The following is a 27,387-nucleotide window of genomic DNA, read 5'->3' as shown; positions in this document are numbered from 1 at the left end:
AACGAAAATGTTCTGGAATTAGGTAGCAATGAGGCCACAATTCTGTGAAAATACTGAAAACCGCTAACTCCTAGAATTCGAAAAAGTAAACTTTATTGTTTGTGAATTAGATCTCGATAAGACCCTTTGTTACATAAAATAAAGTGGGCTAGAAAACCTGTGCAAATCTTTTTCCCTTTTCTAGGCTCATGTATGTGTAACTCTCTCCAAGCAGCTGCTCATAGCAGCTGACTTGTTTTAATGGCTGATTATGTATGTGCTCTACCTTTCCAGTGAAACTGTAAGTTTCCTAATGATATCACCTGGAAACCATCAGGAAGACAGTCAGATTTTCTACTCCCCCAAGTTTTGGAATAATGCCTAGGTACTCAACAAATAATTGCTAAACTAAATGGAAATATCAGGGGAAGTGTGGAATATGGAAGGGGCATAAAACAAATCATGTTTACTTCTAACTTTAGGAAACTAAGAATCATAATAAGAATCATAAATAAGAATCCCAGGATATTTTATTCTGGAAATATCTGTATCTATTTAAATATCTGAACCTATATGAAAATACCCTAGTTGTTTTGAAACCTGCTAAGTTATTGAAATTAGCCAAAAAACTTGGATAACCTTCATCTTTTGTGGTCTTTGGCATTTTATTTGTTGAATAATATTAACAATACAACTTTGGGGCGCCTGGGTGGCTCAGTTGGTTAAGCAGCTGCCTTCAGCTCGGGTCATGATCCCAGGGTCCTGGGATCGAGCCCCACATCAGGATCCCTGCTCAGCGGGGAGCGTGCTTCTCCCTCTCCCTCTGCCTGCCGCTCTGCCTACTTGTGCTCGCTATCTCTCTGTCAAATAAATAAATCAATCTTAAAAAAAAAAATACAACTTCCACAGAGAAGCAAGTGAATTACTTCATATTCCAACACTGATTTCTTAGCTTAGAAATGGCTTTAGTAGCAGAGACTGACTTCCTTGCTGGAATGTCCTGTTAGGACCCAGTGGAAAACTGAAATACTACACTACTGAGTTAGCCAAGGGGGCAATATGATTAGAAACTGAATATGGTAATAGAAATGGAACATGACAGCTTTGCAGGTTAAGTGATTTTGAAATTGAAGCTTAAAGGGACAAAGATCTCCCTAGGGCACACAGTGCTGTATAATTTAACACAGAGTAATGAAGAGCTTGAGAATCTCGATTTCCCTATTTGCTACCTATTTTCTTTCTTTTTCTTTCCTTCCTTCCTTCTTTCTTTTTAAGATTTATTTATTTATTTTAGAGAGCAGGAGAGAGAGCATGAGGGCGACAGGGCAGGTAAAGGGGCAGAGGGAGAAGGAGAAAGTTTTAAGCATTCAGAATCGGCATTCAGCGCAGAGCCCAATATGGGGCTCATTGTCATCACCGTGAGATCACAATCTGAGCCGAAACCAAGAGTTAGACGCTTAACCAACTGTGCCACTCAGGTGCCCCTTGCTACCCATTTTCAAAGAAGTAGAAGTAGTCTTAATCCCCTGTACAGTTTACTCTGTCTACCCAAGACCTTACTGGAAATGTGCAGAAAAATTCAAACTGTCTTCGAAGTACAAGTGATTAAAATTTCCATGGCCTTTGTATTCATTTTTCCCATTGCATTAAAAAAAATCAAAATGAGTTACAGGATCATATGTCGATTATATCTCAATAAAAACTGGGGGAAAAAAGTTATAGGAGATTGCAACTCCTTTCTGTGCCATTGTTCAGTGGCAATATGCAATGGTGTGAACATAAACTTCGAGAGCCAGTAGGAAGAGTCCCAATCTCTGGACGGTTCTACTGGTGTATATTTTCTTCATCATCGTTTCCTGAGCACCTGGAATAATCTAGCACACAACAGTAATTGCTCAATGATGCACGTGGAAGGAGTAAATGGACTCATATCCTGTAAGAAACAAGCTACGCTGACAGTCACGTTCACCTCAGTTTCCTGCAGGCGGTGTCCGATGAGGCTTAGGGACTCCCCCAGCAGCTGCAGATGAGCAGCGACATCAATGGGCTCTGTCTCAGGGGCTTTGGCTGGAGAGGCTGGCAACAGCATGGTGGTGGGCGGGGATTTCTTTTGGGGTGACAGTACTCCTGCAGAGGAAGCTGAGAACAGAGATGAAAGAGAGAGAGAACACTTGCCTATGGCTTGGAACATCACAAAGATATTCTTGCTGCTTTTCCCCCTTTTATGAGCTATACCAGGCATTTGGCAAAAGTAGGGGCTTGTGGGCCAGATTCTGGCCCAAGCCTTGTTTTTGTATAGCCCGTGAGCTAAGAATAGCTTTCCATTTTTAAATGGTTGTAGAAAAAATAAAGAATATGTGACAAAGAGTGCCTATGGACCACAAGGCTTAGAGTGTTTACTCTGGCCCTTTACAGAAAAAGTTTGGTGACTTCTGATTTACATTTTCTAAATTTTTTTTTGCAACCTGTAATATTCGGTAATAACATCTCCGCATCAAGATCTGCTTCTGACACAGGCTGCTCTCCTGATTCCTAGTAAAGAAGCAAGATTCACAACGCTCTAGGGAACACAGGGTCGCAGTCACTACCTTTCACTTTCACAGGAACTTCCGAGCAGGACGCTTTTCTTTTCACAGTTGTAGCTTCTGCTTTGTTCTGTTTGTGTTGCAGATACTGAGCTTTTTGCTTCCAAATCTGCAGTCAGATCAGGGCCAAAGAAATTATGATAAATGAAACAGGACAAGACACAAAAGGGAAAGCAGTTATGGGAGAGGAGAGTGAAGGAAAGAAAGGAAAGCCTGGAGGGGGGCGGGTGGGGCTGAACAGCAACTTTGAAGCTGAAGGTTACTGAACAGGCCTCAGATGCTGACCACCGTGGTATCTTAGTAGAGGACTCTTAACTTTCCTCTATGTTAATGGGCAGGTCTTGGCATGGATTTTGAGATTACTTGCAGGTCGAAATGTAAAATCATAGGGTAAACATGTGGCTCAGTATGCTGTCCACGGGGTTCAACATGCCATCCTACTGGATGGCAACGCCAACCATAGGATGACAATGACACGGAAAATGGGAACGAAAGATAACCTAACCTGGGTGACAAGTATTTTCATTTCACCCAGATGAATTCCCAGATCACCTTCACATCACCTGGTTGGAGAGTGACTGGGAATGATTCTGATAGGACCAGTTTCCATTGTCTTCCTGGCTTTTTGATAGTGGGATGGATTATTTGGTAACGGCTGATGAGGAGGAGGACCCGAAACCAGCTCACCTAGTGAGCACAGCCCATATTTCTGATCGGCAGTAACCAGGAGGCAAGTGACCTTCCTCCATTCTCAGATCTGGTCTTACCAGTGGTGGTTTGCAGGAAAGGGCTGATTTTAGATTCTCTTTGGACCCGTAAACACTGCCCAAGTGAGGCCATTTTTGGCTCAAATATAAGGTTGTTGGAAAAAAACTAGGTGAGGCTAGAAAAGACAGCCTTCCTGCAGCTGACTTCTCACTAGAGTAAACTGGCATCAGCCAGTGTTAACGCCCTCTGCCAAACCATTTTCTATTGATTTGTGATTTTTTTTCACTGTTTTCACTGTTGGCTGGATGGGCTATAGGAGAATGACACTTTTGGAAGGCATAAAGCAAGGAAAACCATGTTTGTAAGGAAGTGTACTTACCAGTTTGTCCTTTTCTGGCAATTGCTTCCACACCTCAGCCAGTTTTTTACTAAGTTCCCCAAAATCTGGCATAAAAGAGTAAAGAAAAAATGTTAACACAGTAAAGGTTTGACTATAAACCAAACAGAAGATTGATAAGAGCAAAAACCAGAAAAAGGATTTTCTAAGCTCAGATTTAAATAGCACAAGGTTCTTCCAGAAAACCGAACTAAAACCCCATCACTTTTCTTGACTCTTTTCTCTTGGGAGGGAAGGGGCTATTTTAGTGGTCATGAGACAGGCTCAAATTCTCACACATCTATTCTCCAGGGATTTCTCCCTTAAGCATCTTTCTGGTGTCTTTTAATTCAATCTCATTTTACAGAGCTTATCCACTTGGGCTAAAGAAAACTTACGTTCTATGGAACGTGATAAAAGCTGTTAGATTTTTAGCAAGTTTCAAAAGCAGAGAACCAAAGAATTTCCCTCGAGTGGCCCAGAAGCAGCGCTCCAGATGCGCAATGCTGCCCTTCCATTTGTATGGCAAGGTCACACTTTATTTAATAAAACTCTCACATCCTTTACGGCACTTCATGTGTGCCTCCCAACAACCTTGACAAGCAGGTTGGGAAGCTATCGTACACATTAGGCAAATGAGATTTGTAGAGGTGAAGTGTCTTGTCAAGGTCTGTGGCGGAGCATTCTTCCGACTCAGAGACATAACTTCTGACTTAGAAACAAAGATGAGCAATGTTAAGTCCTTCTGCTGTAACTCACACCCAAGGGCCAGATTAAGGGAAGGGTTAGCTAAAGGATCTTGGAGACAAACATCTGCGGGTTCACATACTGTACTTCAGAACATTTCATTTTACTCAGTTTCCCGCTTTATCATTTTAAGAGCTATAAACAGAAAGCTTATCTCTTTTATGGATGGGGTGGACCGAGACAAAGTCTAAAGTGACTTCAGAACTGTGGGGAGAAGTGAGATTTGTGTTCTTTTAATACAACAGGAAGAAGGTGCCTGCTGACTGGCTGAATTAACCGTACAGAAGCAGAAATACAAACGCTGAGTAACAAAACTGAAGACCGGAAATGTTCTTACCTATACCTGGATGGTCAGCCACGATGGTTACACGATACTCTTTACAGAACACCTGGTATGCTGACATGTTCTTCTTTTTTGGCTAGTGTCACAAAAATAGAACAGGGTAAGACTTCATTAGAACACAGGTCAAGTAACCCTGAATCCACGGTTACAAAACAGAGAAGAGACCTATACTTTTTCATCAAGGGAAGAATTCTAACCCCCTAACCAGCTTCTTAAACAGGATAATCTTTAATTATATTTAATTTGTAATTATATTTAATATTTACTTAATAAAAACCACTTGCTACATGACTAGATTTTTCAGATTGTGGCCACTATTTGATGATTACTTGTAAAGCCATTCATTCTTGCTACACACGATGCCATGTTACATGTTCCTTTGGGAACTACGTGCTGAGAAAACCTTGATCCAGTCCTGGGCTATTTTTGTCTTTGAAAAGAAGAACCATATAATTTCCCTTTACTTTGGGACCAGAAGGCCAAGAGCCAAATTTATTTTCCTTTTGTTCCTCTGGTTTTGATTTCTAGTCTTCTACTAAGTTTCCTGATCTTGCTTTTCCTGTTACTTGTAGGTTATCATTATTTTATTACTCACATTCTTGTGGTACAATGTGAGAAGTAAATAATAACTGAAGACAATTCTTTGGTAGTCAGTGGAAGATGAATCCCTCTCGCTTCAACAAACTGCTTTGTGCATGAAACATGCTTATTCTTCCCTGTATCATGACACCTCCACAAACAGGGAAGGAAGAGTGACAGGATTTAGCAAGGTAATAATAAAGCAAAATGGAAAGAGCCCAGGCTTTGGATGCCACCATGACCATACTATTTATTAGCAACACAAACTGCTTCATCCCTGAGCTTTAGTTTCCCTGTAAGTGAAACATGGATAATACCATTTGAGGAAGAGGTGGGAATTAATCAAACAGTATCTGGTACTTCGGTGGGTACTTGGTAACATTATTACAGGATTATTTCTCTCACAGACAGAATTCCAAGATGGCTCCCAGGATTTCCACCTGCTGGCTTACACGCCTTGTATAATGAATGCCTTCCTGGTGAGTGTGGGCAGGACTGGTGAATACGGTGGGATATCACTCCCATGATTGTTGTTATATGGCAAAAGGGACTTTGCAGACAGAGTTAAGGTCCCTAGTGAGTTGAACTTTTTTTTTTTTAAATTAATTTATTTATTTGAGAGTGAGCACGCATGCGAGAAGGCAGGGGAAGGGACAGGGAGAGAGAGATCTTAAGCAGACTCCGCACTGAGTGCAGAGCCTGAATGCGGGGCTCCATCTCATGACCCTGAGATCATGACCCGAGCCAAAAATCCAGAGTTGGATGCTTAAGTGAATGAGCCACCCAGGCGCCCCACGTCCCTAGTGAGTCGAGTGTGAGTTAATCAAAAGGGAGAGCATTCTGAGTAAGCCTGACTTATCCTGGTAAGTCAGAAGAGCCCTTGAAAGAGAACAGACACAACAGAAGACACCCTCCTGCTGGACTTGAACTTGAGGAAAACAGCTGCCGCGAGTTCTGCAACTGCAAGGAACTGAATGCTGAAGAGAGAGCCTGAAGAGGACAGGACATCTCACCTCAGAAGAGAACCCCTGCTCTGGCCAGAATCAAGCAGAAACCCCAGATGAACGCTGTCTGGACTTCTGATCCAGAGAGCTGTGAGATAATAGTGGATGCTGTTTTGCACCGCCAAATTTGTGGTACTCGGCTAGGCTACAAGGGAAAACTACTATCAGTTCTTTTCTATTCCCTCTGCATTTTTCAAAATAGAAGTTGTAGCAACCAAAAAGCCAATACAAGCCTTTTTAGAAAAAAACTTAAATAAGGAATGTTGGTGAAGGATAATAAGGTAAAATCATTTGACCTCAACCTGATAAAGAGAACAGCAACAAGGCCTTTACTTTAACCAATTCATCTAAATAGTGACGGTCTTATTTTTGGTGTTCTGGTGAAGCCAGTCCTGTTTTAAGATGCTACAGAAATAAGTTCTGGGTGCTGCATCTTTGTTATTCACTTGGGAGCAGCTGCATAACCACAAATGTTCTAAGGCTCAATTCCTTCAAATCCCCCTTTATCGGGCCCTGGATACAACGGGATGGCGCTGCACAGAGGGGAGTTCATGTAAGTTCTATATTTGGCCATTTGCACGCATGAGAGATGGACTGATTAGTCTGGGTGATTCCACGAACCTACTTCTCGGAGTTAGTGTGACAAAGAGCATGGATCTGCTTTCCCTAGATAGTTCCTATCCATCTCTCTTAGTGTGTGCAACTCACTACTGAAGTGTGATTCTGATATTTGTAGCTAACAACTAAAAAAGTAATAATTATGGCTCCTGAATCTACGCCAATGATTCCACGTGGTGCTGGGAAGAAACCAGCTGCACTGGGCTGGCATTCTGTTGGACTCAGAGTCTGTCAGCCTTAGCTGTGAAGCTGGCCTTCCTAGGGGATTTTCAGGGAAACCTGGACTACTTAAAATTCTCACCTTATGTGCTGACCTTAGAACTTAAACACCATGCAAAATGCAACTCCCCTCTGTGGACCGAAAGTCTGGAATTCAAACTGAAGAGTCCAACTTTCTCGAGGGCACAGAGATTGTTCTAAATGTAGTTTAGTAGTTAGAAATATACAAACAATGGGTGATTTCTATGCCTACAAAACATTTCTACATGATTCCAAAGACAAGACCAGGAATTCCACTCTAGACTTTCCAACACAAGGAAACACACAGTACTGCAAGTGAATCACGCTGGTTACATCTGGAATAACAGGACTCCCCTTAATACAGTGTTAATATTCCAAAAACTTGGGTACTTTATCATATACTTTATTATTAGTAGCAAACGACTGCCAACAAATCCACTTACTAAGTGTGACTCACAGTGTTGTAACTGCGCAGCCAGAAGCTCCTTTTAAGTGTTTGATGACATATACCACAATATCAAGACCTTTCAAAGAGTAACTTTTTAAACTGTCAAAAGCATATTGTAAAGCAGTCATGATTAAGTCTTGGGAAATAGAACTCTTGGACAATCTGATGAAAATCCCTCTTCAAGCCCACCCAAAACTCTAGTCTAAGAGTTTTTGAAGGATAAAACATCTGGGGCTTAAGGCAAAACATAACTTAATCTTAAATCTTAAAAATAAAATCCTAAAAATAAACCTTGGTTTGGGGCATCTGGGTGGCTGGCTCAGCTGGTTAAGACTCTTGGTTTCAGCTCAGGTTATGATCTCAGGGTCGTGCTATCGGGTCCTGTGTTGGGCTCCCATGCTCAGTGCACAGTCTACTCAAGATTCTCTCTCTCTCCCTCCCCCTCTCTTCCCCCACCCCAACCTTGCACCCATGTGCAGGAGCTGTCTCCTGCTCTAAAATAAATGAATGAATGAATGAAACCTTAAAACAAAAACAAGGGGTTCCTCGGTGGCTCAGTTCATTAAGCAGCCAACTCAAGATTTCAGCTCAGGCCATGATCTCAGGGTCATAAGACTGAGCCATGCATAGGGCTCCACACTGGGCGTGGAGCCTGCTTAAGATTCTTTCTTCCTCCCCCTCTGTCCCCACTCCCAGGCAATACATAAAACAAACACAAAACAAAACAAACCACCAAAAAATTGGCTTTCTTCTGCTGATGCCAAGAACCCAATTGCCTCATTGATAGTAATACTATCTAAGAGGCCGTATAAAGCATTGCCTGGAGAAACTGACTTAAACCCTAAAACAACCCTATGAGGTAAATTACGTTAGTACTGCCATTTTATTTTTTTAATTTTTAAATTTTTTAAAGTAATCTTTCCACCCAACATGGGGCTCAAACTCATAACCCTGAGATAAAGTATTGTATGCTCTACCAACTGAGCCAGTCAGACGCCCCATTACTGTCACTTTAAAGATGAGGAAACTGAGCTCCAGGGTCCAACAGGTAGGAGAGGCACGGCTAGCATCTGAATGCAGGCAGCCTGGCTTCAGAGCCCGTACTTGTAACCAAGATGTTCTTCTCAACCAATTTGACTGAGATCCCTAAATCTGATCTGGCTAAAAGAATAGGTGCCAGAGAAGTAAGGTTTTCACACCAAAGCTTTTATTTGAACCATTCTGAATGGAAATCTTTCTAAAATATATTCTATATGTCTGTTATGTCTCATAACACACCACTGTGTATAATTTAAACAACCTTTCCGTATAGAGGAAAGAACATGGATCATGCAATCACAAAGACCTGGGTTCAAATTCCTGTTCTGCCCCTGAAACAGGAGGGTGCCCTGGGCACGTTATTTCACTTCTTCGAGCTTATTTCTGTGAAATGGAGATGATACGGTCTTCACCTCACTGGGTTCCTATGAAAATTCACTGATATACCACAGATAAAACACTTAGTGCAATGCTTAGAACATATTACAAACCATAGATATAGCTGTTCTCGTCATAATGTACTAATTATGACTCAGCTCCACCACCCTTTCCTAGAAGGCAGGCCTGCAGCAATTCTTCCTGCCTCTCCACGCTTACTCGAACCTTCTGCTGGCTTTACCTCAGTCACGCGGACTTCCTGTGCTTCTCTGAACATCCTCTGCCTCCTGGTTTCTCAGTACCTTCACACATACCTTTCATTCCTCAAATGAAATATCTACTCCTCGTTTCTACCAGATAGTTCCTGTTTGGCACTAAGATTCAGTTCAGATGATATGGCCCGCCTGAGGAAACCTTCCCTGACAGCCCAGGCTTCCCTTGTACTCCCTCGGCACTCCGCACAGGCCTGCACAGAGGCTTGACTCACTGACATACTTGCCGGCCTCTCTTCCTACACCGAGAGCATCCTTTGAGTTGAAAGGATGCTGGCTGGCAAGGCAACTTACTCACCTTTAATCCACAGCACCTGGCCAGTGCCCGACACAACTTAAGTGCATTAGAAATAAGCACTAGATGGATAACAAAGTCTCAGAATTGTGTGTGTGAATCCACAGCCTGTGGTGCTAGTTCGCCCTTCTACAATGAACAGAACAGGGGCAGGGAGGTCATGTGACTCATCTCTGGCCAGAGTTCCTTTCCCCAGCACCCAGAAAGCGCTCTTCAGAGCTGCAGGAAACTTGTTTTTGCTCCTTGCATACCCTGTTTTCTTTCTAGATCCTCACAGTTGTCCAAAGAGGTGAGATAACTGCACAGTCGCCTTCCTACGAGGTCAATGTTATATTATAAAACAAGACAAAACAAAAACAAAACCGTAAGAGCACAGTCTCCTTGTTTGGTCTAATACGCAAAATGACTAGATGAGAAAAAAGCTTTAAAAAGATGTTTCCAAACACGCTTTATGCTTTGGAAGACCAAAGCATAAAAAACAGAAATTGTACCCACGGCTGTTTACGGGGCCAGGCCCTGTGCGGACGGAGCATGTTCTGTGAAACTGCTGTTCCACTATACAGCTGTGTTGCACAAGGGAGCCGCGAGCAAGCACCACCGAAGGACAAAGCCGGTAAGCAACAGACCAGAATGAGGACCAAGTCGGCGGTACTCGAGCCCAAGATGTCTACGCTTCCTCAGACTCGGGTCTCTTCGACTCAGAAACAATGTCTGTATGTCCCAGTGGGACAGATCTCAGACACTAGCACACGGCGTCCATTTCCTTTGACCTAGAACCAACTTTTAGCTTCGACGAAGACATCCGGCACTGGACGAGCATCTCTTGAAAATTTAGAAGGCCATGGAGTAAGCTGAAAGACTGGGCACGGGGTTAAAGACACCTCAATTAAAATTCCAGCTCCGTATCTTTTCTTCTCAGCTTCTTCCTCTGTTAAATGGGGCTACTAATACCTATCAGTGAAGACTGGAGAGATGCCAAATGCCGCGGCTGTTGTATACCTAGACACACACACTAGATGGTAGCTCCTGACTTTTACCATTCATTGCTGTTGTCATTTACCAGAGGGAGAACGTGTGTAATAGCACGACAAGTCTAGCTACAGCCGAGACTTCGGGGTATCACTTGATCCACAACAATGTCTGAGTGTGCCAGACACCAGGCCACTTGGCTGGCCTCAGCTTGCTTAGAGGAAACATGAACGTTCTGGAAACACACAGATAACCGGAGGCATGCCTCTGAAGTGGCAACATCACAGATACTATTTTGAGTGGCCGTGAATGGGCTTTTATTGATTTAGTAAAACCCAAAGAAAGGTATCTTTGCAATGTTACCGGATCCTGTTCCTCCAGTACAAAGACTTCCACTCCATGGGGATGACCTCAAAGGGGACATCATCAAGGTATTACCAGATGATTGCTCCCCTCCTTCCCAGAAAGCAGGATTCGACACAAACCAACATACGGGCAAACAAATAAAACCACAAAAAGCCCCCCACCAAGACAATACTCAGCACAGTGTTATGTTTCCCCGGAGACAGAGCCCAGTCCCCTCGTCTGTATCAAGATTCTCCAGTGAGAGTTCCGCCCCTGCTGCCTTTGCTTCTTACCCCTGCATGGACTCGGCCAGGCTGGCTCCCGTTCTCCCCGCTGCACTGGAGCTCCTCAGCCTCTCTACCGGAGTCCAGTCTGTTCTCGAACAGTCTGCTCCCTCACTTCTGTGACATGGGCTGTTCTCTGCTTTCTCCTCCCACACCACTGCTCCCCCCTTCCTTCTCGGGTGCCCCATGGTGCATGTTCTATGGGATTCTGCTCTGGGCTCTCCTCCCTCTTCCCCGCTCACAGGTTTCATTTAGTGCACAGGAACACTCCAGCTCTCATCCCAGCTTCAACTGCTCCACTGAGTTCCAGGTCTTGCATTTCCATGGCTCTCTGGAATGTCTCCCATGATGACTATAACAATTTACTTATACAGAATGTTCATGAATGTGCAAAGCCAGAGTCCCCGAACTCAGCTGGGTGCCCATGTGGGTTTTCATGCCGTACTGTGGCTTTTTACCATAGCCATCCCAGAAGACCAGCTTTGAAAAGACATGGCATTATCGAAAGGAATGGAACATGGTAAGATGTTGCAACCATGAACTATCTCGAGGTAGTAGTTCCTAAGGTTGTCTGACCGATGATGCCACACACTGCTGTTCCTCTTGAAAATTTACTATATTTAGATTTTTATTTATTTATTTATTTATTTATTTATTTGACAGAGAGAGAGAGATCACAAGTAGATGGAGAGGCAGGCAGAGAGAGAGAGAGAGAGAGAGGGAAGCAGGCTCCCTGCCGAGCAGAGAGCCCGATGCGGGACTTGATCCCAGGACTCTGAGATCATGACCTGAGCCAAAGGCAACGGCTTAACCCACTGAGCTACCCAGGCGCCCCCGAAAATTTACTATATTTAAAACATCCAGTGGTGCCCCTGTGAGTTGGCTGCGGCCGCAGAGGGCCTTGGCACACATTAGGGCCCTGGTTCTAACAAGCCTAGCAGGTAGGTCTGTTGTCATCCACGCCTTCTAGATGGAGAAATTACACAACTTGGCCAACAGCACGGAGTCTGTAAGTGGCACAGCCAGGATCTGCGCCCAAGTGCTTTGGCTCCCCAGCCCACACTCTTGACTTCAGATACGCTGAACCTCCTGACACATCTTAAAATCTAACCTGACTTATCTTCTCCGAAACCAACCACGTTTCTCGATTGTCTATTTTTTTTTCTTTAAAGGTTTTATTTATCTACTTGACAGACAGCGGGAGAGCGAACACAAGCAGGGGAAGCGGGAGAGAGAGAAGCAGGCTTCCTGCTGAGCAGGGAGTCCAGTGCGGGGCTCGATCCCCGGGTCCTGAGATCATGACCTGAGCCGAAAGCAGACACTTAATGACTAAGCCACCCAGGCGCCCCCCTTGCTTGTCTATTTTTGTTCCAGTCCCGGTCATAGGACCTAAAGTAGAAAGGGCACACAGAGGTTTTCAGCGTTCCTACCAGTTGGCTTTCCCATCTCTGCTTGCTGGAGTCGGAGGAATGCTATTCCTGAAACCTTCCTTCCTATCTCCAGGTAGACTTTTCGATAGCTCTTTTTTACTGAAACAAAACCAAGAGAAGGATTTTTTTTTTTTTTTTTTTTAAACTCCACAGGATGAGGCACCTAGGTGGCTCAGTTGGTTAAGTGTTTGATTTTGGCTCAGGTCATGACCTTGGGGTCATGAGACTATGCCCCGTGCTGGAGCCTGCTTGAGATTCTCCCTCTCGCTCTGCACCAGATCCCCACTCCTGCTTGTGCATGTGTGCTCTCTCTCTAAAATACCCCAAAAGCCAAAAAACAAACTCCACAGGAAATTTTTATGCACAGGTCCGGTTTTAAAAAACATGGTGTATGTTCCATAAATACTTGTTGGATGAATAAATGATTACATTCCGAGTATGACTACCTCAGGTTCGAACAGTCATGATCAAATACTGATTCCTAATAAAATTTTTGCTATACACAAAAATACATTTTTTTTTTTGTAACTAGCAATTGCTAGCCACATGCGTGAATTATAAATAAGTCCTACACTGGAGATTATAATTTTATTTTCCAAGGCACCTAGGTTCAAAACCTTAAGGGCCATTTTCATACTCATTAATGCTTCTGTGTTCCCAGACTTAAGCCCTGTAGCCAGCTCTTGTCAGTTTTGCTTTCAGAACCTCTCCTGAATCTGTCTCCTCAGCTGTTTCTATCAGGCTTTTACAGCACCTGAAGCCTCAGGCTATAATAACCTCCTGGGGGTTCTGTTACAATCTTTCCTCAGTCTCCTCCATCCGCTGCAGTGCTATCACTTTATTCCTAAATGATCGCCGAGAGCGTATTTAAGTCCTGTTCGTGAGCCCCGAGTGCTGCCAAATCCTTAATTCCAGACTCTTTACAGTTTGCTCCTGACCTACCTCTTCAATATTTACGTTTGCATCCGTACATTCATTCATTTGACATCTACCACAAAATGTCTACCAAAGACAGTGAGGAGTTGAAGGTAAGAATAAGGTGACTGAAACAGTTCCTAAGGAGCTTAGTCTTTAAGAGGGGAAATGAAATATGCACAGAAAAAGCTCCAACATAAGGGACAGTAAGTGCAGTGACTTCCCAGAGGAAAGTGTACGGGGGGTCAGAAGGTAATTCTGACTGGAGGGTCAGGATATCTTGGAAGAGGCGGCATGTGATTAGGTCTTGAAGGCAAGGCAGAGCTTAAACTGATCAAAGAGAACAAAGATCACTACAAAAACACAAGCACAGGAAGAGTGGTAAGAGTGTAAGGGCCAAGTTTGGTTTCCACACAGCGCGTCTAATGCAGACTAAGAGGTAGAGCCGAGAAGGGAGATTTAGGGCTAAATCCCAGACAATTATGAATGCTTGACCAAAGGTTCAGACTTTGGTATTTATTCATTCAGCAAGTATTTATGGAGTAAGAACAACAGGCCAGACTGCAGGGTCAGGGCTGGAGATGAAGTGGAGAGCATGATAGACACGATTCTGGTCCTTCTGCAGCTCACGCTCTAAAGTGAAGGAGATAAAGATCCATTAAAGATGCTGAACCAGGGGCGCCTGGGTGGCTCAGTGGGTTAAAGCCTCTGCCTTCGGCTCAGGTCATAATCCCAGGGTCCTGGGATCAAGCCCCGCATCAGGCTCTCTGCTCAGCGGGGAGCCTGCTTCCTCCTCTCTCCTTCTGCCTGCCTCTCTGCCTACTGGTGGTCTCTGTCAAATAAATAAATAAAAAATCTTAAAAAAAAAAAAGATGCTGAACCAAAGGACTCTCCACATTAAAATTGTACTTCAGAATATTCTGGCATCCATGTGTACTAATTACGTTGGGGAAGAAACAGAAAGGAGGCCATTTATTAATTAAGTACAAGGGATGAGGCCCAAGATGGGGCAGTGGTAATGGAGGACATAAAGGCGTGGAAGTTATGAAGGAGAAAGAGTATCAGACTCAATGCTTTGAGTGGATGTAGTCAGAGGAGAAGGAAAGCAGGGAAGAGGGAGATGGAAAAATAAGCTCTAAGACTGGAAAAAAATCAGAACAGTGAGGACTGACTGGGAAGGGGTACGAGAATGCTATTTCTGATGATGGTGATGTCTATGTTCTGACAGAGGTTTGGTCACACAGGTATGTGCAATTGTCAGAACTCACCCAACGGTATACTAAACGTGTGTATATGTGAGCACAAGTAAATTCCACCAAAAAAAAAAAAAAAGCCCTGGAAACAAATACTGCACTTAAGTTAATGACATGCAAGCTCAAGTGTTTGGGTGTGGGAGGGTGTATGATAGCTATAATTTCCTTCAAAATACATTATAAAAGATGGATTGACGGACAGACAGATGTGTGATAAAGCAAATAGCAAAATGGTAATTCATTGGGTGGCATATGGTGTCCACTACGATTTCAAAGCTTTTTTTTTTTTTTTTAAAGATTTTATTTATTTATTTGACAGAGATCACAAGCAGGCAGAGAGAGAGAAGGGGAAGCAGGCTCCCCGCCGAGCAGAAAGCCCGATGCGGGGCTCGATCCCAGGACCCTGAGATCATGACCTGAGCCGAAGGCAGAGGCCTTAACCCACTGAGCCACCCAGGCGCCCCCGATTTCAAAGCTTTTTGTTTGAAAAATTTTATAATGAAGTATTGAGGAAAATTGTTCTAAGCATACAATTTTGAGTCTGGGTTGACCAGAAGGACACAGGGGACACCGAAGCAGATGGTGCAGGAGATGCAGGTTTGGGAGGCTGGATGATGAGCTAATCAGGGGCACAGAGGTCTGGGGAACCCACGGCATCCAGGTGGAAGTATTTATCAGGCAGTTAGAAACGCAGGACTAGAGATCACTTGTCCTGCTGTGCGACCACCTACACATCTTTCTGTCTTCTTGCATTCCCTTCCACTGAAATCCGTTTTCTTTGGTAAGCTTTCTCTGACCACCCTGCCCTCTTGCATTCAGCACTGTAAGATTAGTTTATGGCATTATTCATGTATTACTAGAATGGGAATTCTCAGGATAAGCAGAATCTTACACAGACTATACATGATTTCATGAAGCAATTTTCAAATAAACAAATGCGTTAACACCTGACCTAGTATCCGACTATCTAGTTCTTTTTTTTTTTTTTCCAAAGATTTTATTTATTCATTTGACAGAGAGAGATCACAAGCAGGCAGGGAGGCAGGCAGAGAGAGGAGGAAGCAGGCCCCCCCGCGGAGCAGAGAGCCCGATGCGGGGCTCGATCCCAGGACCCTGGGATCATGACCTGAGCCGAAGGCAGAGGCTTTAACCCACTGAGCCACCCAGGCGCCCCGACTATCTAGTTCTTTATGCTCACACTCATTCTTGGCTCAGAAGGTACAGTTTCGTTTTTAATTTCGGAGAAATACATACTTAAAAGGCACTCTTTGGGGCACCCAGGTGGCTCAATCAGTTAAGCGTCTGCCTCTTGGTTTTGGCTCAGGTCAGGATCAGGGTCATTGAGATCGAGCCCCTCAACAGTCATAAGGAGCACAGAGCCTGCTTAGGCTTTCTTTCTCCTCCTACCTCTACCCCCAACCCTGTGTGTGCCCAGGCACACATATGTGTGCCCTCTCCCAAATAAATAAATCTTAAAAAAAAAAAAATAGGTACTTTTTGCAGTGGAAAACACAACTTGCACCTCAATTACAGACCGAAATGAAACTGCCATTCCCAAATTCTTAATACACTTGACTTTCTCTTTAGTAGCTCCTCTTTCAGACTTTATCTGACATTTTATTTTGCAGAACTCTAAAAAAGGGAAGAAAATGGTTGTCCTTAGGTGGTGAAACTAACCTTTCTGACCTTTTTCCTTCCACGACTCTGAATTTCTAAATTTCTATAAAATTAATATACTACTTTGATAATGGGGGGGTGGCTTATTTTTTACAGAAAACCTTTAATGACATGGTCACCAGTCCCTAAAGTACAACTGCTAGATTTCTCGAGTTGCAGGAAAGAAGTTAAACCAAGGTGGCTGGTTTCTCCTTCTTATTGCCTCAGCAATCAGCGTGATCCCTGAGGTCAGGAGCTATGTCCTGCTCAGCTCTGCACCTCTCTCCACCCACTGCAGCACTGGGCCCAGCAAACAGGAAGCACTCACATAGTGAAAGAACACGCATTTGACACCTGGAAGCATACCAGTAAGTGACCTACGGAGGTTAGTGCAAAGCCACTAGCTTATCCCATGAACTTGGTCATTATTTTCCTCATTTTGAAGATGAATGAACTCAGAGAATACCTCTTCATCTCTCTCAATTGCCCAGGCAGACAGCGCTGCTCAGTGAAAGAAACCAAGTTTGGCTCCTTCTGTGAATTCCAAGTTCAACGGTATCCCTAAACTTACGCTTAACACGATGGGAGAACAACTCTATTAAGAAAACCCAGGAAAAATTAAGGTTGCTCCTGTCTTTGCACCGGAGAGACTCGGCCACTGGCCCTATTTTACATCTCACGTCATCCCATCAGATTGGCCTCGCCATGCTCCCCGCTGTTCACCTCAGCTGCCTAATTCTAAGTCTGTTTACTACTATCATCTCTTAACCACCACACTTTAAAAATGGTTTACCTTTTCTCCTCTGTCTCTTTCTCTGTCTTTTTCCTCTTTTTTCTTTTTTTTCTCACCATGCCCGTCTGTGTGGAGGCTGGGCAGTGGCTGGGGAGGGGCAGCAGCTCCAGGGTGGGGGACGCTGGGAGGAGGGCCGGGTGCCACTGCGACCTCTCCCACGGTGGCAGCTGCAAGGCCTGAACTTCTCTTGGACTTGGAGTGCCGCCTCTCTTTATGCTTCTCCTTGTCCTTCTTCTTTTTGCTCTTCTTGGACTTCTTTTTCTTCTTGATTTCCCGGTAAGAGTCGTCGATGACTAACTCCCCAGCCTCTAGCTCCCCACCAGAGGATGAGTCCGATTCTACTAGAATAGGTTCCAGTCCTGAAAGATCAAGGTTAGCACTGTGGGATTCTGGGAACTGGGAGCCATCTGCCCCACAGCCTTCGGGGCCGGGAGAGGAACGTGGGTCTGAGGAGGACTTGTGCTTCTTCCGGGCTGTTTTCAGAAAACTCTGTAACTCATGTCCTAGGAGTAAAGCACCTTGCTCATCCCGAGCTGATTTCTTAGAGGATTTTTTCACAGCCGCTTGTTGAGAGGGGCACTGAAAAGGCTCCTCATCAACTGAGCTGCTTCCCTTCTCCTTTGGTGAGAGAATCAGTTTCATCTTCAAGCCATCGGGCTCTCGAAGGGTCAGTGTCTCTGTGTTCACATAGAGCGGTTTCATTTTTTTTGATTTGTGGGAACCACCATCCTCCAGGGACAGCTCCCCACTGCTTCCACTTACTTTCTTCCTGTGGTGTTCCTTTTTACTCTCTGAATGACTTGAAGAACTAGAGGATTTCTCTCCCGTCTTTTTGGAGGGCTTGGAGCCTGTTGCCAGCGGGGAGGTGATGGCTTTCAACAGGTCCATGGCTGTATCGGCAGACTGCGGGCTGGACTTTTTCTTTTTCTTCTGTGACGACTCCAAAGACGAAAGGTCTGGAAATAATCAAAGAGAGTAATGTCCACACGACAAACCAACTTCCACCAAGTTTCCTCTCTCACCAAAAAAACTCAACTAACAAGAGGAAGAGGCTAAGAGAAATGATTTGAGGGGAGGCCCTTCCACTGATTCCTGATGATGCCCATGTGCTTCTTGGCTCAGTAGATGTTGCCTGACCCTGGACACAGTTCTTGCCACTGAGTTCGCTTCACTGAGTCTTCATAGCAGCCAGAGAGGGGAGACCCAGAAGAACGGACTAAGCTGCGGGATTACGAGCAGTTACAATTTAGGTTACACTGCAGACAGAGTGTCATTTGTTTCCACGTTCAGGACAAGCCCGTTCTAGGAAAGGGTTAGTCTCATCAGCTGTGCGCATAAGAGAGCTAAGAAAAACTGGTCTTCTGAGTGGATAGGCACTGGACTGAGAGGTAACCCACAGGTGCAGGCCAGAGGGCCCAGGACTACATATGGCAAAAGGGATGCTAGGTAACAATGGGCAGAAGATAAGTGGATGATTGGGGGGAGAAGGAACCTGGTACCTGGTGTATCACAAATGAAGACTGTTCTTCTATGCTGAATCCTCCAAAATACCAGCCCTCCACCTCTCTCCTCCTTCACACTGGTTTATCGGCACTCAGAACAAGAACCACTGTCCTGTTAAATAGGCCACTGAGTCAGCAACATCTGGATCCCTCTCCCCTACCCCGACTCCAAGAACCAGTGATGTGCTCATCCCACCTGCTGCCCCTTCCCCTCCTTACCTCCATAGTAGTAATCATCAGAGGAGTGCTTCCTCTTCTTCTTGTGTGTGTCCGTCCCCAAGAAATAAAGCTCACTATCCTGGAATTGAAGAGGAAGAAGAATTGACCACTGAGTAAGATGATGAGGCAACAGCAGTTTGGAACCAATTTTGTTCATTGATTTCTGACTTTGGAAAACAAAGTAAAACACAGGAAAACTTAAGAGTAGACAGCGAACGATGTTTCTCTTTTAAAGTTTTAAAAACACGCTTCTTTCTTCAAGTACTAGGAAACAGGACGTGAGATGGTTAAAAACTCTCCTAACTCCTATGTTTAGAATTTACCTTTAACTTCTTCTTGGAAGAATTTCTGACCTGAGCAGCGATTTCTTCCTCTTCCCTTAAAAAATCTTTGTAAGAACGTTTCTTTTCTCGTTGGCTTCGGCCGGCGGCTAGTCCCGTGTCCTCAGAGCTGTGATCACCATCAAAGCAATCTGAAAGCCAGATTCGTTTGGGAAAGGAAAGGAGAAAGGCAAGTAAGTGACAACCAGATCACCACGTATGTAATGCAACAGTCCCTCCATTTCCAAGTTAAAATCACATCTCAACAAGTCCACTGGAATACTTGGCTAGGATCCAGGGGGACAAGACTATTTCTCGATGACCTGGCTGCAAATACAAGAACCAAACCTGAAGAAACAATGCTGCCACGCTATGCAAAGGCCCCGTGCGCATCCTCAGACATGGTTTCTTAGTTGTGATTTGGCAGGTGGACACAGACTTGCAGAGGTAAGGCTGAAAAGAATAAGGATTCACGTGCTGTGCTGCTCTGTGGGAGTCCAAAACGTGATTCCTATCCCCAGACTCCTGCACACTGGAGCTGGCAAGGACCACGAGTGCTGCAGGGGATCGCCCCAATAGACTACAGAGACTTATATTTCAGACTCTCAGGTTGGAACCCTGTCCTGGTTTTCGCTTCCATGGGCCCAGTCTGGGGGATGATGTGGAGGCTGAGTGTCAGAATACTGCTCTGGACCATCACTTGGGAGTCCAGGCTGTGGTGGCCAGTCCTGGTCTCTATGTCCATGGGCTGCAAGGATTGAAGAGGAAACCCCCTTTGGAATGCTGCTCAGATTAAGGGGTCATACCTTCTTTCTTCACGGAGTCATCATAAGCCATGGCGGTCCTGCAGGGCCTTTGTGAATGTGTCACTGTGTCCAGGCTCCTTCCAGTCTACAGGACCAGGTCTGAGAAACAAAGAAGGAAAACCCTCCTGTAATGCGAAATCACTGTGGAGAAGCAACCTTCCAGATGGAAATGCGTAGTGATCCAAGGGCAGCAAGATATAGGGAGTGTCTTGTCACCTCCTCATTCTGTTTGTAAATATATTGGGGTTGAAACTGCAGGAAGTGGTACTGGGCTTAATTTGACTTGATTTATGAGTTAGAGTTATGATTTGGTGAAGTATATAGAATACTCCCATGTAATAAAAAATAACTCAAAATTAATGAGAATTCCTGAAATGCCAACAGGACTGACAACAGTGAGATGGCAAATACTGACATTAAGTCAGAGGGACAGGTTCAATATGGTGACAAAATGCACAGATAAAGCAGGATGCAGAGGAAGACAGATTACAGCAAACATTCCAGACCATAAAGTCCTACCATGTGGATCGGTGACAGGCTAAAATCTATTGTATTACAGTTTAAACAGAAGTGATGATAACATCACAGGGATAGTAAAGACATTTAGAGTGTAATTTTTTGGTATGCATTTTGTTGGCCTATATGACTTTGCTTAAAACCGTAGACATGTAAAAGCAAGGACACTTCTTACATTAGTTGGTCACATGACAGCTTTCAAGGCTGTCAGGCCTTTTTTAAAGGCTAGGTGAAAATAGGAATTATCATTTGTCCATTGGTGGTGAAATTTTTGTGATTATTAAGGTTTTCATTGATTTGAAGAATTCTTGTAATTTAAATGTTCTAAATATTATTTTGAATTTGTTAAAAAATTTTTTTTGGACATTCAAGTTTATATGTCACTTTGACTTTGATAATGACAAGCCACAGACTTGTCACAGCCATAGAGTACACAGACTGTACTCTAAGGTAAAGTTCTTCAGGTACTTTAAGGACAGACAATGTCACAAATCCTACAGGAAGTCTTTACAGGAAATTTAAGAATGACATTCTAAATATATTGAAAATGTTCTCATCCGGTTAGTGAAATACTTACAAGGTGATCAGATTGCTTATTTATTTACATTTTATTTTACCTTCATCACTATATGGGGAAATCTAGAAATGCTGAAGGGCTCTTCAGTGAGACATTGCCAGTCCCTTCATGTGGGTATGGTTAATACTGAAGTATGTAACTCTTGTGAAAGAAAATCTGATAAACAAGGGAAACTCTCCTAAGAGTTACATTTAAAATAAATGAAAGGAAAAAAATGTTTAATTGCACAAGTCAGATAAAATACACTATGCAGACATGCCTAAGTTGAACAAATAAAGAGAAAAAGCAATTACCAAGAATGATTTACAAGGAACGTTAAGAAAAGTAACATAAAAAAGCATTTCTCCACTTCCCTGAGAAGGAGAAGGAAGAATGGACTTGGTCAAAGCTAAGAGAATCTAGAATGAAGCAAAGAAACCAAAGGGATTGAATTATTTTAGTGATAAACCAGAGAACTGCTTGCTCTGAGGGCTTTTCATAGGAAATGAAGGGGATTTAAGGTCAGAGCTCATGTAGAAATACGAGGCAATGTACATCATGTAGCCGGTTTTTCATGCCCCAGGATTCTCAACTTTCTCAAACAGAAATTACTGCCCTCCCTTTTCCACACAAGTGGTGCTGACTCCAAAAGTGGTGAAGGAAGGGGGAATGTCATAGGGAATCCTGTGCATTCATTTGAAAATCTTATGCCCTCTCACTGGCACAATATACTGACTTTATTAGAAAAAACGTATATAGGTCCCATTAGTTTTCATAGGCTGGTAATGCCAAGAAATGCCACAACTTGAGACCTGAAGTTAAATGTTTTCATGCCAAGTAAATTTTGGCTACGAATGTTTGATAAGGAAATACTCTTAAACATTCAATGTCATAAATATGGCCATTAACCTGTCGTCAACAACAAGAAAATGCACTTCTAAGTGAAGCAAAGGCAGGCCCTAAGACTTACAGGCCAGCTTTCTTTTTAGTAACATCAAAACTAATATAAAACAGAATCGAACAATCTAACAGTCAGAGCAGGAATAAGCATTTCCGAAGACAGTATGAGAAAGAAAACCATGATGTGACCTCTGAACCACAAAAAAAAATGTTCATGGTCTCTTAACTGACTGCTCTGAAAAACCACCAGTGGATTTAAAAAGTTGTGAAAAGGAACAGGAAATCAGGAGTTGATCTTCAGAGGCACAGGCAACACAGAAAACATGTGCTGGTGTGAGCACTATGTATTGGAATTACGCCTGCTGCTGTTGAAATTGTCATTAAAACACTGTAAAGCGTTTTAGAAATTACAGGATTAAATTACCTGTAGAGAAAAAAATGAGCGGGGCCTGAAGGCAAGGCCGTTCCCTAAAGAATTGGAACAGTCAAGAATTTAAAGAACTGAAATTGAATGCAATGGACTACACCACTCACAGCTTGGGCAGGCTGATGGACCTTGAGTTTTTAGGTTCTTTAAAATCAATATACTATTATTGCAGCTCAGGGGTTAGTTTTGGTTGCTGACTTATAAAGGAAAGATGAAACCAGATAAAGAAGTCTCAAGCAATAGTTTGGAAGAAAGGCAGAGTTAGGACAACACTTATATTGGATCAAATGACCCCCTGATATTCTTTCCAGGTCTTGAATATCATCCATGGTAAATTCAGAGTTTAGGGTTAGGCAGCGCATTGTGGGATTAACGAAAGTGAAAAACAGTAGGTTTGATTTTCACATTAGAAAGCAGAGGCCATAATTATGTTAAATGTTGGCAAAAGTACAACAGGTATTAAAACCCATTCTCCTGAATTCCATCATTTTGGAGTATATAGAATTCAATGTTGTCAACTTCAAGAGGCAGGGATAGTTTTACGATTATGTTCCTCTTAGTGTGCTAAGAAATGACAACATACGTGAAAATTCATTATTTAATGTTGGGTATGGAGGCCAGAAACATGCCATCCCAAAAAACGTGTACTCATGCAATGTGCAAATTGTTGAATGGCTCTTCTGGGAGTCTTCTTCGGGATCTGAAAAAGGGGAGGCGGAGCTGCTGTTCCACGCGTAGAAAAGCATTTTGTTCAGGCACAGCTTTCGGGATTACCAACGTGATGCATGAAAACGCGAAAATCATCAGGCATAGTACTTTCTTATCTTGCGGATCCAAATGATAATTATTGGGGAAAAAAAGAGTTTCAGAAGGTGATTTGTTTGAGGTAATCTGAGCCCCAGCAATGGCTAACAAGCTTCTTCATTCCGGAATGTAAATGAGTGTTGAAAAAGAGGGAACATATTAAGCCCCTGATCTGAGCAGTAAGCAAAATCCTGAATTCCGGGTCTAGTCCAGGAATGAGAGCCTTGTTCAAGAGTCGGGGTTCTCTTCCAGCACTCCCTCCACGAACTCCCACTGCCTGGCCATGTAGGAAAAGGAAGGAAGGTGCACATCCAGCTGTTGCCAGTTTCCAAATTGTTGCTGTTACTGTTTACTTCTGGGATAGCGCAGGTGCTGTCCTGTCATTTCCGTAGAGATCTCCAATCTCAGAACACCGCGACTCCGAATTCCTGCCACTCCCTTCTCCAGGAACCTACCTATGCAGCACTCACAGCCCCTGCCAGCTCTGGAAACTGCGGAGATCCCGACAAGCCTGGGACGGGGATTGAATCCTCTCACTGCAAGGCAGCTACGCGGAACCACGACCACCGCACAGATCGGCTGACAACACACATTTCCAAAAAACCCACCAATACAAATTTTGACAAGCTTTGTCCAATCAACAGGCTTTCCTTTGAGGTTTTTTTTTTTTTTTAAATTTGTTCTGCTATAAGGGAATATAATCAGCCACCTGCTTAACCGGCAAAGAGAGGGGGAGATGGTGCTCCTCTGATGCATAATATAAAGTAAATCTACAAGTAATAGCTGTGGGGGGAAACGGGCCTGTACGGAGATCGCACTACGAAGGCACGTTCCAACTGGGTCGCCCGCAAAAAGGACACACAACACCGGGTTATTTATACAGAGAGCCCCCAGGACCACCACTTGTGCGGTCCTCACGCACACCAGTGGGATTCTCCCGGCCGTTTTGCAGCAACAGCTAGTTCAACAAAGCTCTGTGAAGAGGAAAAGAAAAAAGCTCCTCGCATCCTCTCCAGCCAGCCGAGGGCCCTGCCCTCCCGCCGCACCGACCCCGTGGCCCTTTCGCCTTGACAGCCCAGGGACCCGGCGCCTCGGGTCCCGAGCCGCACCGCGGCCCCGACCCGGTCCCCGCGTCCCCGGCGGCCTCCCGGCGCCCCCGAGGGCGGAGACGGCCCCGGCAGGGGGAGGGGCGCCCCGTGCCCGCAGGCCCCCGGGGCGGCCGCACGCCCCCTCCCGGCCCCGCAGCTTTCCCGCCTTCCCCATTTGAACAGCTCCCGCCCGCCTTCCTTCGGCGGCCCGCTCCAGCCCCTTCCCGGGGGCGGACTGCGGCCGCTACTCCAGTCCCCGGCTCGGCCTCTGGGCTAGGCCGCACCGGGCCTGAAGCGCCCCAGCGGCGGTGTCGCGGGCCCAAGCGGCGGGTGGAGGCGGGGCGGGGCCGCTGCCGCCTCGGGGAGGGGGCCCAGGCCGGCCTCGTGGGGGCTCCGCTCGCCGCTACCTTCACTCGGCTCGCCCGGATCCCGCCTCAGCGCCGCCGACCGCCGCCATCTTGGAGAAGGAGAGAAAAGCGCGAGCGGCCAGGGAGCCTCAGTCGAGCCCAGAGCGCAGGCTCCGGCTGGGGAAGGGGAATCCCGCTCCTGACGGAGTGCCGAGCGCATCGAAAGAAGCGCGCCGCTGGCTGAGCCAGGGAACCCGAGTTGACTGAGCATTTTCGGAGCGGTCAGGCTTGGGCTGGAAGCTTTCTGAACATTATATCGTTTAATCCTCACGGCATCCCTGTGAGGTAGGTTTGGTCACATTTTGCAGATGAGAAACAGACTCAGAGAGGTTAAGTGACTTGCCCAACTGCACACAGGTAGTCTTCTGATTCTTAATGAACGTTCTTTCCACAAGACTATGCCGTTTCCTTCGGGATATTTTTGTACGTAAATTCTCTCTCTGCGAAACCTAGATCATGCAGATTAATAGCAGCGGTGCTTGTTTGGAATTTGGCATTTATGTTTGGGTGGTTGGCATATTTCGGGTGAGGTGGAAGGACATATTTTTCTAAAAACGCATCATAAAATAACTTCCATGGCGAATCCTCTGCATTTCTCCTCACAAATTATTTGCATTTAAAAGTTGGAAACTGTTTTCAGGCAAATGAAGAGATGCCACACACAGGAGAAAGAGGGATTTTTGTGATTGGCTCTGGAAATTACTATGCGAAGATCCTGGTTCTCTGTGAAGACAAACGTATTCTTCTAGAGCAGTTCATTCTTCTTTGGCTACTTTGTAAGGTAGCGAGATCCCCATTGCCAAAGGAATTCAAGAAGAGGCTAGTGCCTTAGTTATTGGAGAATGGAGAGGTTGGAGATCTAGAGGTTCCTAGCATTATGAACCCCATGAAACTGTGCAAAATTAGGGGTTTGGGCACATCGGTGTTTTTCTGGGGTTTAGAGCCTATCAAAGATTAGGAATCCCTATCTTAGAAGGCTTTCCAGTCCAGAATTGGATGGGTGCTTGAAGGGGATGTAGTAATGCTGCTCACTTTGTAGATTTAGAAATGGAGACTGAGAGAAGCAGATGATTTGACTCCGAACACACTGCTAGTTAGTGATCGGATAAGGATTAGAAGCCAGATTATTGGACTCCTGGTTAAGTGCTCTTTTCACCATGTAAAGCTTTCTCTCCCACTGCGCTGAGTAGAATATTGGATTCTGTTTAATCATGGCTTTTCAGTTGTGAGATGCTCAGATGTTCAAAGAAACATTCAGAGTTGCTGAATTTATTCCCAAAAGGTAACTGCGAATAGTAAATAAAGGTCCCATCCCGCTCACCGGAAAGATAGTCAATAAGTTTCACCAAAACGTATGGGAGTGCTCTTCTGGGACACCTTGCCTGACATTAGGCTTCCCTCTGAGCTACTGAAGATCCATAAGAACGTATTTCGTCCCCTGTTCTTCAGTATCGGTCAAGATGTTTTCAGTTGCGAGTGATGTAATCCCAATTCAAAATAACACATCAGCAAAGGAGAATTTATTGGCTGACATTACTGAAATGTCTAGTGCTTGGGGGCTGGGTCCAGGGAGGACTCAAGTCTCTTAACAGAGGTGCTTTCCTTTGAGTTGGCTTTATTCTCAGGTTCCACGTGATGATTCTGCCTCTGGATTTGGCCATCCTTCCAACTACCTGTGTCCCTGGACAGGAAATTTCTTTTACCCGTTTGTTTTGGGAGACTCTCATTGCCTGAATTGCACCCTCAATCACTATGAGCAAAGGTGTGGGGCATGCTGATGAGCTAAATCAGGTCATAGGCTCACCGCCCCCCCCAAAGCAGGATGAACCCAAGGAAAATCAGAGGTTATTGTCAGATGGGGAAAAGAGTGCTAGGTAGGGAAGTACAATAGGTGTCCACCCAGCTCTACCAGTAGCGTGGACCTGCCTTCCTCAGCATCCCATTTGTCCAGTCCCTTCTTTTATCCCACCTGAGGTTGGGCATATCAAGTTATTGCCCATCTTAACCTCCTGAAGACCTGAAGTCCATCACTCCTCAGTCCGTTGCTTTCCTCGAGTCTTGTATCACTGTGTGCACCTTCTTTCATTTAACAAATACCGATTGGAAGCATGGCCTGTGTCAGGCACTGTCCTGGGTGTTCAGAAGAGAACAATGAACAAAATGGAGAGTCTTTGACCACCCCCCAACCCCCCTCCCCCCCGGAGCTTACATTCTAATTAGGGTGGGGGGCAGAAAATAAATAAATAGGGACCATGTTAGGTGGTGATCAAAGGTAGAGATAAAAATGCCAGGTAGGGTAAGGGATACCAGGAGGGAGTGGAGGTGGGGATTTTTATTAAAATGTGATCCTCTGATGAGGTGCCCACCGGGGACTGGAGGCTGAGGCTGGTAGCTTAGTCAGTAGTCAGCTGGCCTGCTAGTGGTGAGGGCTGGGAGGCCAAAGCTTCTGGGATGGATGCAAGGCCTTCCTCTGAGCCTTGATGGACTCAGCCTCTCGACTGAGTATCCTGCCATGGTTCTTTTGTTTCTGCAACTTGCAAAGAGAGAAAGGAAGATGGCTTGGTAGCCCAAGGTGGGGAGGGGCCTG

General features: G+C 44.8%; 1 protein-coding gene across 4 annotated transcripts in view; it reads right to left on the bottom strand.

Annotated features, from left to right (window-relative positions):
* HMGXB4 (HMG-box containing 4) overlaps positions 1–24,877 on the bottom strand; it is a 31,732-nt gene extending 6,855 nt beyond the window's left edge. The window contains exons 1-9 of one of the 4 annotated variants that reach the window (XM_032836538.1): positions 24,801–24,874; positions 20,103–20,201; positions 19,300–19,448; positions 18,977–19,055; positions 17,256–18,211; positions 4,733–4,814; positions 3,652–3,716; positions 2,568–2,673; positions 1,949–2,118 (exon numbers count right to left, since the gene is read on the bottom strand). In XM_032836538.1, the coding sequence (XP_032692429.1) occupies positions 1,949–2,118; positions 2,568–2,673; positions 3,652–3,716; positions 4,733–4,814; positions 17,256–18,211; positions 18,977–19,055; positions 19,300–19,448; positions 20,103–20,133 (1,638 nt within the window). In that variant the 5' untranslated portion in view covers positions 20,134–20,201; positions 24,801–24,874. Of the gene's footprint in view, positions 1–1,948; positions 2,119–2,567; positions 2,674–3,651; positions 3,717–4,732; positions 4,815–17,255; positions 18,212–18,754; positions 18,870–18,976; positions 19,056–19,299; positions 19,449–20,102; positions 20,202–24,800 lie in introns of those variants that run through there. The other 3 variants (XM_032836539.1, XM_032836541.1, XM_032836540.1) reach the window with 3 other exon arrangements.
* Positions 24,878–27,387: the final 2,510 nt, after the last annotated feature.

The sequence above is a fragment of the Lontra canadensis genome, unplaced genomic scaffold, assembly GCF_010015895.1.
Source record: "Lontra canadensis isolate GAN:19392208 unplaced genomic scaffold, GSC_riverotter_1.0 scaffold93, whole genome shotgun sequence".
In the NCBI taxonomy this organism is placed as follows: Eukaryota; Metazoa; Chordata; class Mammalia; order Carnivora; family Mustelidae; genus Lontra; species Lontra canadensis.
Note: the sequence above shows the minus strand (reverse complement) of the source record. Positions and strands in the feature narration are given on the sequence as shown.